The 16,129-nt window shown below is 30.7% G+C and overlaps 1 protein-coding gene across 1 annotated transcript; it reads left to right on the top strand.

Moving 5' to 3' along the window:
- The first annotated feature begins 12,406 nt into the window (after window positions 1–12,406).
- On the top strand, window positions 12,407–13,439 carry LOC139852927 (protein GLUTAMINE DUMPER 2-like). Its single transcript, XM_071842272.1, has one exon. The coding sequence runs from the start codon at window positions 12,467–12,469 to the stop codon at window positions 12,887–12,889; it is 423 nt and encodes a 140-aa protein (XP_071698373.1). The 5' UTR covers window positions 12,407–12,466; the 3' UTR covers window positions 12,890–13,439.
- The last annotated feature ends 2,690 nt before the right edge of the window (window positions 13,440–16,129 follow it).

Raw genomic sequence — 16,129 nt, 5'->3', positions numbered from 1 at the left:
ATAATCTGTGAATCATCATGTTCCATTTAGAAACTCAGCATGACTTACTGTAATATAATCACGTTGATCAAGTGTCATTATATTATACTAATTTATGCATCAGTTCCCTAAATTACTTCAATAACATTCATATTTTAAACTCGAAATTTTACAGAATATAGAAACTAACAGTTTCTATATGATGTAACACTGATAGCACGAAGAGATTAATGATTTCAGATAAGAATAGTTATGAAGATATCTTCAGAAATATGGAGGATATTTTTAATGAAAGATACGAGGATATCTTGGAATTTCTAATATCGAAGGATGATAGAAACTATTATCCGCAAGGGTTTAGAGTAAAGAGCAATATATTCGCTAAAGACTTTAGCAGTCATTGAATCATTTGGATTCTTTGAAGTCAAACTTATTCTTTGTGATTTGTCCACGACTTTCTTCATAGTTTCGCATAATCTGCTTTTCGGTACTAAATTTTCTATTGAATGTTTCCAATATAATGATACACAGGAAGCACGAAGAGGTATATAATTTCGGACGAGAATATTTATAAAAATATCCTCAGAAATTTCGAAGATATTGATGATGATATTTTTGGAATTTCTAAGTTCGATGGTTGATGAGGAAGATTTTCCTCAAGATTTTAATAGGAGTACGGAGCAAAATATTCGTTGAAGGTTTCATTGGATCCAGAATTACCCAGATTCTTTGAATATATGGTATGGTACTTGTATTTGTCCTTGGTCTCCTTCGTGGTTAGCTCAATCCGTTTTTCAGTTCCAACTTTTCTGAGCTTTTCCAACATATTATTCTTTATCATCAAACTTCCGACGACTAAGGTCATTTACGGTTGCCTACAGTTTTTGCTGCTTCATTCAGCTTTTTCAACATTCAGAGTATCGATTCGTAAACTGGGTGCCTTTTCAAAATTTCAGAATTGAAGGTCGTAATTCTAGGAGATAATTGTTATATGTATACATATAACTATTGATGTAGAAATGCTACGAGATTCGAAATACTGATTGCTGATTCCCGGTAATTGGTATGGCAATTATTGTTACAGATGCGGATGAGTATATGATAGAGTTTCAATGAATAAATATAATGATTTATCAGAGAGATTTAAGCCAAGGAGCAACGAGGTTGCTAGTACGTTTGCTGGTAATATGATAGAATATAAAAGGTTCTCCGGTAACAATAAAAGAGCACGCATATATATCAAGGTTATAATAAGGTTGTTCTGAACGAAAAGTCAAAGTTGACTTGCTGAAGCTGTGACAAAATTGGCTACTTTGAAAAGGGATTGCAAAGTTATTTTCGATAATAAAAATGCCAAAGGAGCTAGCACAGATACGTGTTAAACGTTTACTCAGGTTCCGAGTGTTTTCAGGTGCATAACTATATGCATCAATCTGTTCTTCCATAGATGAAGTGCGGTTGATTCATCCTCTCGATTGAGGTGTTTTCAAAAATCATGAAATGTTTGAACGCTGATTGTAATCGTCAAGATACAAATGAGGTTTAAGATGAAATCAAGTGGCAAACTTGAAGAAATGTTTAGTTTCATATGTTATAATCAATATTTTAATTCATTTTAATTGTCCAATGCTATTAGTCCACAGTCGATAGTCCACAGTAACAGTCCAATAATTCATATATAGTTTAATATATAATATTCGAATTAATTAATACGTATCGTGACCCGTGTACATGTCTCAGACTCGATCACAACTCAAATTATATATATTATTGTAGAATCAACCTCAACCCTGTATAGAGAACTCGTTCATTACTGCATATAGAGTGTCTATAGTTATTCCAAATAATATATATATAAATGCGTCGATATGATATGTCAAAACCTTGTATACATGTCCCGATATTTAAAGTGCGTAAAATAAATAACAGAAATTAAATAACGATAAATAAAATGCGTAAAGTAAATAACAAAAATTAAATGACGATAAATAAAATTGCGAGAATGTAAATTGCGATAATTAAATTGCGATAATATAAAATGTAATCAGTTAGCTAGGAACAATTAGCTAGGAACAGTTAGCGTGGATTCTTAACAAAATTTCTCATAGTTAATTTGTTTGTTTCTAACAAATTTTATTTTGTCTAATGTTTTCTTCATTATGCCACTTGTTGGATTCTGATAGGACAAAATCCAAATATGAAATTGTATGAAAATGGTTATTCTGCGGTGAACGGATATGTGTATCTGTGAATATAAGTAGGATAGTAAATGACTATTGAATCTGATTCGAAGAATGTACAGTGTAACTTATTAATGTGAAATCTAAATATTCCTCGGGTATTACCTACCCGTTAAAATATTTTTACCATTAACAGTTTGTACGAAAGAATTTTTAATTACAATCTTTATGAAAACATATATACATATATATTTTCTTCAGATATAATCATGGATTTAATGAGTTAATATGATATTAAGCTCATTTGATTTACCGTTAGAATAAGAATATATAATCTCTAAAACATTAGAGATTACATAATCGCCATGTCGAACGAAGATAACTGATATAGAACAACTCGTAGAACGATAATTATACTCAAGGTACAGAATGAGATATTGAGGTATGGATTGTTGATGGTAATGGTGCTGTTACTGATGGTACTGTTGGTGCCGGTGATGTTGTTGAAGCTGATACATTTTGCACCATATTTTCCAAATTGATTACTCGAGTGCGAAGTTCGTTGACTTCTTGTATTACTCCAGAATGATTGTCGGTCGGAACGAGTGGATGAATAAGGTTTAGAATTGTGGATAGAATATAATCGTGTCGAACTACTCTGAAAATGAGGCTGAAAATGGTGTTTCGGATAGATTCGCCGGTAAACATTTCATGTTCATTGTCAAGAGGTGAATTCGGTTGGTGGAAGGGATCGCCTTTTTCGCCTCTCCATTGATTAGGTCGACTACGAACTCATCAGATGAATTAGGGATGGATGATTGATTCATTCATTCTGGTGACACTGCTTTCGAAGCTTAGGTGAAACTCCAAATCAGAATAGCTGTCGAAATCCGAGGGATTCGAACTGGTTGAGGGATTCATCTTGTACGATCAGATGAAGGATTTTCGATAAGAATAGTTTATAGGATGTAGATTAGTACCTTGCAATACATAATTTACATATGCATATAAAATACTAAAATCCCATAAGTTACGGAGGAATCTACGGAATATGTCAGGCAAGGTTTTCAGTAACAGATACGCTAAGATACGAATTTATCTATACATTATCTATGCAATAGAGGCAGTAAGATGTTTCTAGACTCTAAGGATGATAAGCAAGTAATTTTTTACAAGAAAAGATAAGCAAAAACTTTTGAAATGCTAACACGGTCGAAGTCCAGACTCACTAATGCATCTAAACAACTTTTAGTTAGACACACTAATTCAAGAACTGGTTCGCTAAGACCACCGCTCTGATACCAAGTGAAAGGACCCGTCCTAATCTATCCGGACGAAGTCCATATCGATTATAAACGATTCACAACAGTTGATTACATCGCGAGGTACTTGACCTCTATATGATACATTTTACAAACATTGCATTCGTTTTGAAAAGACAATCTTTCATTACATCTAAAGTTGACAGACATGCATACCATTTCATAATATATTCAACTATAATTTACTTAATAATGATCTTGATAAACTCAACGACTCGAATGCAACGTCTTTTGAAATATGTCATGAATGACTCCAAGTAATATCTTTAAAATGATCAAATGCACAGCGGAAGATTTCTTTCGTACCTGAGAATAAACATGCTTTCAAGTGTCAACCAAAAGGTTGGTGGGTTCATTAGTTTAGCATAAATAATCATTTTATAATTTTAATAGACCACAAGATTTCATATTTCCATTTCTCATAAACATACGTCCCATGCATAGAGACAAAAATATCATTCATATGGATTGAACACCTGGTAACCGACATTCACAATATGTATATAAGAATATCCCCATCATTCCGGGATCCTCCTTCGGACATGATATAAATTTCGAAGTACTAAAGCATCCGGTACTTTGGATGGGGCTTGTTGGGCCCGATAGATCTATCTTTAGAGTTCGCGTCAATTAGGGTGTCTGTTCCCTAATTCTTAGATTACCAGACTTAATAAAAAGGGGCATATTCGATTTCAATCATTCAACCATATAATGTAGTTTCGATTACTTGTGTCTATTTCGTAAAACAATTATAAAAACAGCGCATGTATTCTCAGTCCCAAAAATATATATTGCAAAAGCATTTAAAAGGGGATTAATGAAACTCACCTAATGTATTTTGTAGTAAAAATAGATATGACAACATTAGACAAACTGAACAATGCAGGGTTGGCCTCAGATTCACGAACCTATATCATTTGTATATTCATTAATACATATAATCTTCATCGATTAAATATATATTTTATTATTAGTAATGTAATTTATATAATTAATAATTTATAAGTTTTATTATTTATATATTTTCATTTTATATACATAATTGTTAATAGAGTTAAATTAAATATATTTTTATATGGGGATTATTTGTTTGTAATTAATAATTATGATAATACTAATATTAGTAATAATATTGATACTTAATACTAAGTTGTATTAAAATAACTTATGACAATATTAATTATATCAATTCTCTTAAAACATACTTTAGTTAAGATTTTAATAATTTTCTTAATAATATTGATATCCAAAATTTATATATATATAATCTTAACCATATTATTAAACCTGTATATTCATAGTTATAATAATCATAACCTTTGTGCTCAATCTATAAACTAATGACTATAGTCTCTTTAAATAATTATTTGTTTTCATAATCAAAATCTACCTATATTAATATAATTATAATAACAATAATAGTAACATTAATAATAATAATAATAATTAATACTTGATAATATTAACTATAACAATCATATTATTAATGGTAATCTTGAAAAAAAAACTTTGTTAATAACAATAATAATAAAATCTCAAATTGGTACTTAAAAAAAAAAATTTTGTTTAATCATGACCTAGTTATATTTATTTTTATAACCATATCCTATTTTGTCATAAATTTAATCGTACTTATAATTATTTTTCTCGATTATACATATATATATATATATATATATATATATATATATATATATATATATATATATATATATATATATATATATATATATATACCTTAACTATATCCAATATCATAACCTTAACCATATACATTTTATTCTTCCATAAATTAGGCATATTTTCATATCATAAATAAAATCACGATAATAATCATAATAACAATAATAATAATAATAAAAATGGAAATGAGAATTAAAAGTGTATACCCTTCTAAATTGATTTTTCCAAAAAGAATTGCTTGATACGGGACTCGAACCCGAGACCTCTCACCCACACACTAACACTCTTAACCATAGAACCACTTCTGTCTTTCCTGAAATATAATTCACCCGAAAATTTATAACCCGAATCTTGTGTCATCATCTTCATAAGCAACTAAAATTGAACATACTCAAAATCATAACAACAAACAAAGGAGATTTGAATTTAGGATTCCAAATCCAACACCAAAAGCTATAGTTTGTAAATAAATAAAAAATAATAATAAATAAAAAAAATAAAAAGAAGAACCAGGCCACTGCCTGCCGTCGCTATATCAAGAAAAAAAAATGATTTTCACTTTCGAACGCGTAATAGATTTTGGTTATAACATAAAATAGTTTGGTAATCGTATATAGAAACTAATGGAATCGTTAATTAACTCGAAACATCAAAAATAAACTCGAATTTGATCTTTGTTCAAATGGTTGACTTTTTGAAAAATAAACTTTGACTCCAAAATTTGAAGTCGTTTGAAAGAATTGAAGCACAAGATTTTGCAGAAAGATTAAGTACCTGATTCCTAACAAGACCACATTCAAGGATTTTTGAATTTTATTCGAAATCGAATTATAGCAACAAAAAAAAAAAAAAAAAAGCTCGTGCAGAGGAAAAAAAATAAAAGTGGTGTTCTTCAATTCAACATGGATTTTTCTTTCTCTTCAATTTAATGATAATTAGTCACATATAATCCTTCCAAATAATAGAAATCGAAGAAAGAAAAAATAATAATTTTGGGAGTGGTTGACACAAGTTCACGGGTCTAGTAGCAAGAAGAAAACCATAGCAGATGAAAACAAAAAAAAAAATTACGTGTGATTATCTGTATGAATGAAGACTTTTTAATAAAATATATAAATATAAATAATAATACATTTAATATTAATGATAATAGCTCTATTAATAATAAACAATAATAATACATAAATATTATTAATAATAATATAATAATAGTGTAAATAAAGAAAATAATGATATTTATAATAATGACATGGTAATACTAAGTCTGATTATACTAATATTAAAAATAACGATTGATGATAATCATAATAATAATTATGATAGTAATAATTTTATTAATGATAAAAATAATAATAATAATAACATTATATTTCATGTATCAACTCCAATATTAATGTTAATATTAATAATGAAAGTAATAATAATATTACTATAGTCATTATATTGTAACTTGTATTTAATATTATACATTATGTAATAACTATATATTATATATATTGAATATTTGATATTTGTACAATTTATATATATATTTATATACATATAATAATTATGTATAGAAACCATATATATATATTACATATATCAATCTACCATTTTTAATATTAATTTATTCGTTATTAAGTTCGTTGAGAAAAATAAAACTAATATCTCTAAATACTGTGTTCAAAGTTTTTAATATGATTTGAAATATTGTGTATATATTTCTTACCTAACAATTTATAATTTTAAATCATAAACTATTTATATTTATAATTTCAACAACTAAATCATATAACATTTTAATAATATATTTCAGTTTATAATATATATACATATACATATATAATATTACATATCTATTTATAATCAGTTGTTCGTGAATCGTCGAGAGTAATCGAAGGTCAATTAAATATATGAACATTGTTTCAAAATTTTCTAGACTCAACATTACATACTTTGCTTATCGTATCAAAATCATATAAAGATTAAGTTTAAATTTGGTCGGAATTTCCCGGGTCATCACAAATGGTACTGTTGGTGTTGTTGTCGGTGGTACTGTTGATGCCGGTGATGCTGCTGGTGCTTGTAACCTTTGCACCATATTCTCCAAAGCCACTACCCGAGCGCGAAGCTCGTTGACTTCTTCTATTACACCGGGATGATTGATGGTTCGGACGAGCGGATGAATAAGATTCAGAATTTGAGATAGTATATTCTCGTGACGAGATACTCTGGAAATGAGAGAGAAAATGGTGTCTCAAACAGGTTCGCCGGTAAGTGCTTCAGGTTCTTCGCCAAGAGGGGAATGTGGTGGATGGAAGGGATCACCTTCTTCTTGTCTCCAATGATTAAGTAGGCTACGAACACATCCCCAATTCATCCAGAATAGGTGATGGCTGATTGGTTGATCCATTCTGGTTACACTGTCTTCGGAATTCAGGTGAATATCCATATCGGAGAAGCTGTCGGAGTTTAAGGAATTTGAACTAGATGCGGGATCCATCTTGTATAATTAGGGAATTGATTTTTGATATGAATTAGATTATAGAACTTATATTGATATTCTTCAATACATAATTTACATATGTATATATAATACCAAAATCCCATAAATTACGGGGAAATTTTCGGAAGATGTCAGGAAAAGTTTACAGTAACAGATACGCTAAGATATGAATTTTTGTCTATACACTATTTATGCAATAAATGCAGGAAAATGTTTCTAGACTTAAGAATGATAAGCATGTAATTTTCGACAAGAAATGATAAGCAAAACTTTTAACATGCAGACACGATCGAAGTCCAGACTTACTAATGCATCCTAACAACTATCAGTTAGACACACTTATGCAAGACCTGGTTCGCTAGGACCAACTCTCTGATACCAACTGTGACGATCGCTCCAAATCCATATGGACGAACACGTCATTCATCGATTTCATTGCGAGGTATTTGAACTCTATATGATACGTTTTGTAAATATTGCATTCTTTTGAAAAGGCACACCATAAATGAAAATTTAAATCAAAGGTTTTCAACATCTGATGATTTCTACATATAGACAATCACCGTAATATAATAGTTTACAATAGTACTTCCGTTGACAATGCAGTCAAAATAAGATACATGGTGATGATTTAGTGAATGCAACGTTTCCTTGAAAAATATGCCATGTAAGACTCCATGCACATAGCTTGTCTAACATATAAGCAAACAGCGGAAGACTTCTAGGGAAACTGAGAATAAACATGCTAACAAGTGTCAACACAAAGGTTGGTGAGTGCATAGTTTTAATGTTTTGCATAATCTGTACATAAAGGTGGATCACAAGATTTCAGTTGTTTCATCCAGAAACGTTTATCAAAATATTCTACGAAATTGAGCATCCTGGTAACTAAACTTAACGTATATATAATTTGTACCCTTTGTATAATCATCTTAATAATACACGCAAACCAACGTGTACGCTTCTCAAATAGCATAGGTCAGGTCATAGTGTATCACAATCCTAATGCTCGAGATCGACATACAAAAGTTATCCAAAGTCGTTTCAAAAAGTCAATTTTGACAAAAGTTCAACAAAACGAGACGTACCTTATATAAGGATTCATTTACTCGGTTGGTAATATTCAAAAATTCAATTTATCAATCTCGTAAACAAGTTGTTTAAATCTTAATTGCAGATTCAAAAGCAATTTCAATTAACGTCAATCATAATTCAGTTGATCATATCTTTTAATCCGTTCATCGAAATTATTCGATATCTAAATGAAAAGTTATTGATTTGTCGTTAGCTTTCTAAAAACATGTATATCATATACCTTTTACCAGTAATATATGTATTTAATTCGTGATTCATTATAAACTGTTTAACGATGAAATTTAGCATACAAGCATACATAAACATATATATACTCGAGCACTAGACATGGATACACATTTAATATATAAAAGATAAGATATGAATGCTCACGTATCAATATTGTGATTCAATATTGCAGGAAAGTACGTAGACGCAACAGAGATGATAAACACTAGGTTTGATTTGCAAACAATACCCACGACATTACCCATAACCTCCATAGCTATAACCCATAGTTTCCTTAGCTTTGACTCACTCGATAACCATTTTTGAAATCGTTTGGCCATAACCTCGTCGTAATATTTTATGTAAAATACTAATAATAACGGTAACGATATCTGATAATACTAATACTAATAATAATAAGATTAATATTAATATTATTAATCTTAATAATAATAATAATAATAATAATAATAATAATAATAATAATAATAATATAAATATATATGTATATATACGAGAGAGATTGAGAGTGTGCAACTGAGCCAGAATGATCGAGCTTTTATAGTGTGGCCTGAATTCCCCTGCCATGCGATCGCATGGCTAATGTGAGGGGATTCCATGCGATCGCATGGATCCCTTTTTCAGCTCACACATGTATTTTAACTCTTCCTCGTCACTCGACTTATGTCCCGGTTCCGGTTTGTCGAATGTCCTTTCGTACATTTAGAAAACTTGCATTTTACGTTTCGTGACACGTACCTTTGTCAAAATATAACCTTAAATTATCCATAAACTACACCATTCAAAGTATATCTTAAACTTTCGAGTGTTTTGGTCGTTTACTTCTATAAATCATCGTCTCGCTATTTGTTAATATATATATATATATATACATTTTCATTTTGAAATAGTGTTTTACTGTAACGAAGTTACTGTAGCAAAGTTTTTTTACTGTAGCAAATAGTGATTTTCGAAAACACTGTAGCTTTTCGGGTACTGTAGCAATTCGGAAATACTGTAGCAAATTAGTGTTTTACTGGTTCATCTTAAACGTTTTAGTTAACTTATCTAAATATTAATCGAATCAATAATCGAATGTTACTATCGTTTACTAAATAACTTGAAATCATATATATATATATATATATATATATATATATATATATATATATATATATATATATATATATATATATATATGCACATTAAGTTATATATATATATTGTTCGTGAATTGTCGAGAACAGTCAAAGAATAATTGATTACATGAATATAGTTCCAAAACTTGAGACTCAACATTACAGACTTTGCTTATCGTGTCGAAAACATTAAATCATTTAAAGATAAAGTTTAAATTTGGTCAGAAATTTCCGGGTCGTCACACAAATTGTAGTCGTAAGAGCTATTAAATGAGGCTGATATCCATCAGCTTCTGTTATTAGTTTCCTCACATTTTCCATTGCAAGTTGTTTGTCAAATTGTAACAGTTTCAATGAAGCAGGTAGTTGATTATCGAATACGTTGTACCCTTTGTCACCACCTTGTCGTCTGTCAACCCAAAATAAGAAAAAGATAATAAATAGTTACCAGCTGCTGCTACAATAATACTAACATCATATCAAATATGCTTAGATAGAGAGAATACATACATGCCATCAAGATGTTCTTTAAATGTTTGATCAAAAGCACGACATATTTCAATTCCATAATCATATACAACTTTCCCTACAATAAGAAAGCAAAGACAAATACAGAATGAAGTTAACATGGTGTGAACGGTGCGGTCCGGTTTAACCGGCCGGTGGCCTAATGAAACCGCAAACCGGACCGAGTTTCGCGGTTTGGAGATCTTAAAACCAGCGACCGGACCGCTAATATCCAAAACTGGACCGAACCAATAAATCGGTCCGGGCCGGCCGGTTTTCGCGGTTTGACGGTTTTGTGAACACCCCTAGTATCATGTAACCACAATGAATATGGTACAGAGTATAATTATATTATATTATATTATATTATATCTATATTTAAAAGATATAGAAAAAATGAATAGGAAACTTTATGTGTTTCACACCACTACTACGAAGGTTTACCTTTTTACAACTTGGCCACATTTTTTACCACCCTTATCTTTATAGTTTTAACAAACTTATCACACTTCTCACTTTTTATCATTTAACCACAAAAGCTCTCATTCACTATAAATCCATCACATATGTTTTTACAATCTACTAACTCCTTATTACTATTACTATTACTACTACTATTACTATTACTATTATTACTATTATTATTATTATTACAAATCACCCAAATAATTTTCCACTTTATTATTATCTAACTCAACATTATACATATTCACTTTTTCTCTCTCTCTCTCTCTCTCTCTCTATATATATATATATATATATATATATATATATATATATATATATATATATATATATATATATATATATATATATATATATATTAGCTTTTCCTATTTTATTAAATAGTTTGTACCGATCGTACGTAAACACTTTATTGATTGAGCATTTGAGTCTTTTCTCTCGACAAAACGAAAACTAAAATAAAAAATGATGAATAATTACTTTCACACTTATTACAAATCAATCACATAACCATTTTGGGTCTTTCCTCGACAAAACGAAAAATAAAATAAAAATTAATAAATAGTTACTTTCTAAATAATTAGATACGTAATTAATGTTAATCAAAGATGAAGAACCGACGCAAACGCCAGGTCGCCCCACTAGTTTACTCTATTATGATCATGTACTCCGCATCATAATATATTTATATTTATATATACTTATTATACTGTAATCTTTGTATATCGTAAGTATATATAGTTACTCTTGCTATTTGGCACCTATAACTGTCATAATGAGAAATAGGATAGATCTTTTTAGTGACGTACGCCGGCGGTGGTTATTATCAAGTAAAAGTAAACGTTTTCGATTGATACAAAACCGTAAAACTATTATTCATGACATGACCTTAACCACTATAATTAAGCATCGTAAAGTTGTACATAGCAAAACGGGCCAAAGGAGGAGCACAACGAAACGAAAATAAATATTGTTCATAGATGTACTCATGTTTTACTATGAGTTTTTACTAATGAATTGTACAGTTTGTACTCGTGTTTTACTAAAAAAACCATCATAAACAGAGCTTTTAGTGGTTGATGCATATGCAGGAGAAACAGAGCTTTTACACAATATTAGACAAAATTATCAACATTTTAGTCGATTTTAATGAAATTTTACAATTATACCATTACTATAATGTTGTCTAGAGGCCCCATACAATGACGCCACACATAATTATTATATGCTACTACTACTATTTCACAAAGGAAAAGAAGATAAAATTAAAAAAACCATCAACTTTTTATTCTATAAATACAACATGAGATAACAAGTTCTCAATCCACTCATATCCATTAAGAAACATAATATTTCAACATTCCAATTCTCTTTAATTAACTATCTTCAATCATTAAACTAATGATGCAACAAACAGTTCCTTCAATGGCTCCGTCGTCCTTGCCTTATCAACGATCACCATGGCACTCACCGGTGCCGTACTTATTCGGAGGCCTTGCAGCCATGTTGGGTCTCATTGCTTTTGCTCTCTTAATCCTTGCTTGTTCATATTGGAAGCTTTCGGGCGATATGGAGAATCGTCACGAAGGAGAGCGAGATCTTGAGGCCGGAGACTCAAAAGGGGACCAAAATGATAAAGACTTGGTACCTCCTTTTGAAGAAAAGTATTTGGTAATTATGGCGGGACAAGCGAACCCTACGTTTATTGCAACACCTGTGTCAAGTAGAGCATCGTCGTTTGGTAGTTGTGGTTCTAGGGACACGTCAACATGTTCTGACGTGTCGTCAAATTTGGAAGATGAGAAACAAGTAACTGGCTCTTAGAGTTTTAAAAAGAAGAACAATTATTTTTTTGTAGACTCCAAAATGTTGTTGGACTAAAAATTGACGAAAGACCAAATGGTGGTGATTGTGGGTTGCAATATTTTATTTGTTCTCCAATTTTATTTTGGAGAGAATGAAAGGAAGCCGAAAAAAGTAAGAGAATTGCGTTCCTACATTTTTTTAAGGAAAGGAAAGGAAAGGATAATCAGGTCTTTGTTACAAATACTACAATGTTATATTCGAAGCGATTTCAAGCAAATCATGGCAACCACTTGAACGATCAAAAGGAACAGTGCTTTTTCGATTATGTTTGTTGAATTAAACATACTATATTAGGTTAGGCTCAAATTCGATTGTGGGATTGGGTCCGTTAGGAACCCTGCACATTTTAGGGTTTGTAATATCTCTAAAGAGCGTATTAATAAAACATAGTACTAATTACACGGTTCGGATTGATGTACGATGAGCATGGTAGACAAAGATTTGGTTAAAGGTTTTATGAGCTTTGTTGATTTCAATGGTTGTTTCCGTACAAGCTGTAATTATAATAACGGATTATTAAAGTAATTTCTCAATACTGAAATTATCATTGATAAAAAACTACTGTAGATCACTTCGCAAAGAACTAGAAAGAAGCAAGCTTAGATAAAGCAGGGTATCTGTTTCTCAAATATATTTAGTACGCGTATCAGTTAAAAGCTGTCACCATATGAATATTACCGAGTATAAAATAAATATTGCTTAGGTGACTCAATTATCCACCAAATTGTGTCCATATTTACATTTCAAGCTGATTGGATGTTATTCAACTTTTCACTAAAGAATAAAGACAGAAATCAAGCTACACTATAATTATTTGAAATTGTGAAGTACAAATAATGAAGATGCAAAAGTTAAAGAAACGAATGAGGTAAGTGCTAGCTATAAAACACGGGGGACATATATTCATTTTAATTTAGTAAAAAGTTAAAGGGGTAATTGAAGAGAAGTACAAATCATATTTATAAAACTTGGAATGAAATGTCTGTATCTTGTACTCGTATCAAACAAGTAATATACTTTTGAAAACGGTAAAGGGAGAGCATATAATAAGTTTTTTTGTACACGTTAATTAGAAAATGTAAATTTTCTAATTTATTCAAATGTACACCGTCTAACCAATATATCTTGTTGATATTTTGACCATTTCCATGGCCACCTCTAAGATGTTCACTTAGATATGTTCGAACTTAAAATCCTACTTTCAAAATCGTGGTGTAAGGCAAGGCGACCCATTATCCCCATTTCTTTTTATTCTTGCTACAGAAGGATTAAATATTTTAACTAAAGCTGCATTGGATAGAGGGCTCTTCAAAGGTGCGGAAATTGGGAACGACAAAATTCTAATCTCTCACCTTCAATACGCCGATGATACCATCTTTATCGGTGAATGGAGTAAGGATAACGTTTGTAGTATTCGGAATTACTTACTTGTTTTGAATTGGCGTCTGGGCTAAAGGTAAACTTTGTAAAAAGTTGCCTTTATGGGATCGGGGTGAGATTCAATGAGGTTAGTTGTCTTGCTAATCATATTGGCTGCCAAGTCGGGAGCCTTCCGTTTACATATCTTGGGTTGACTATTGGTAAATGTGACGATCGCTCCAAATCCATATGGACGAACACGTCATTAATTGATTTCATTGCGAGGTATTTGACCTCTATATGATACGTTTTGTAAACATTGCATTCTTTTGAAAAGGCGCACCATAAATGAATATTTAAATCAAAGGTTTTCGACATATGATGATTTTTACATATAGACAATCACCATAAATAATAGTTTACAACAGTATTTCCGTTGACAATGCAGTCAAAATAAGATACATGGTGATGATTTGGTGAATGCAACGTTTCCTTGAAAATATGTCATGTAAGACTCCATGCACATAGCTTGTCTAACATCTAAGCAAACAGCGGAAGACTTCTAGGGAACCTGAGAATAAACATGCTTCAAATATCAACACAAAGGTTGGTGAGTTCATAGTTTTAATATTACACATAATCCGTATATCAATATGGATTACAAAAGTTCAGTTATTTTATTCAAAACGTTTATCAATATGTTTTAACATAAAAGGTGGACCACAAGATTTCAGTTGTTTCATCCGAAACGTTTATCAATTGGTTCTACAAAATTGAGCACCCTGGTAACTAAACTTTAACGTATATATAATTTGTACCCTTTGTATAATCATCTAAATAATACACGCAAACCAACGTGTACGCTTCTCAAATAGCATACGTCCGTTAAAAGGCTAGCGCTCTAGCTCGGACGGGGATGTCAAGCCCTATGGATCCATATACTACTACTCGCGCCCACCAGTTCTTATAACCGGCAGTTACTAGTTACCAAAGCTAAGGGATTTTCGGTTCAAACTCGGTGTAGAATTAAGTATGTACTTGTATCCATTGCGTTTAAAATAAATTGCATGTATTCTCAGCCCAAAAATATATATTGCAAAAGCAATTAAAAAGGAAGCAATGAAACTCACACATATAAATATTGTATATCGGTTAATAAAGCATTTGCATGTATTCTCAGCCCAAAAATGTAGAGAGTAAAAGGGATCATATGAAACTCACTGTTTAATATTGATATACAATATTGTAGGAAAGCATGTAGACGCATCGGAGATAATAAACACGAGGTTTGATTCAAAAAAATACCCCCGAACATTACCCATAACCTCCTTGGCAATAACCCATATTTTCCTTAGCTCTAGCTCGCTCGGAAACTCGTTTTGAAAATTACTTGGACAGTACTCCGTCGTAATATTTTATGTACATTATTATTTTTGTATTGCAAAAATAATAATACTAATAATAAGATTAATAAGATTAATAATAATCTTAATAGTAATAATAATAATAATAATAATAATAATAATAATAATAAATATTATACGGAGTAATATATATTTGTGTATGTGTGTTTTGATTTTTTTTTATTCGAGCAAAACACCTGAATTTATAGTACCTGGCCTGGAATCTGGAGTCATGCGACTCGCATGGAAATGGCCTTCTGGCCATGCGACTCGCATGAGGACCAGGGACAGCTCACATTGTTTTGGCTCCTAGTTTGTCGACATAATATAAAAATATAAATATAATATATATAATTTAAATTAATTAATTATATATTTTATTAAATTCACGTGCATAGTTGACTTGTAATTTTTATTCCGATAAGTCGTACGTTGT

The sequence above is a fragment of the Rutidosis leptorrhynchoides genome, chromosome 6, assembly GCF_046630445.1.
Source record: "Rutidosis leptorrhynchoides isolate AG116_Rl617_1_P2 chromosome 6, CSIRO_AGI_Rlap_v1, whole genome shotgun sequence".
NCBI classification, from domain to species: Eukaryota; Viridiplantae; Streptophyta; class Magnoliopsida; order Asterales; family Asteraceae; genus Rutidosis; species Rutidosis leptorrhynchoides.
The sequence above is the reverse complement of the archived record's forward strand: the minus strand, read 5'-3'. Positions and strand labels throughout refer to the sequence as shown.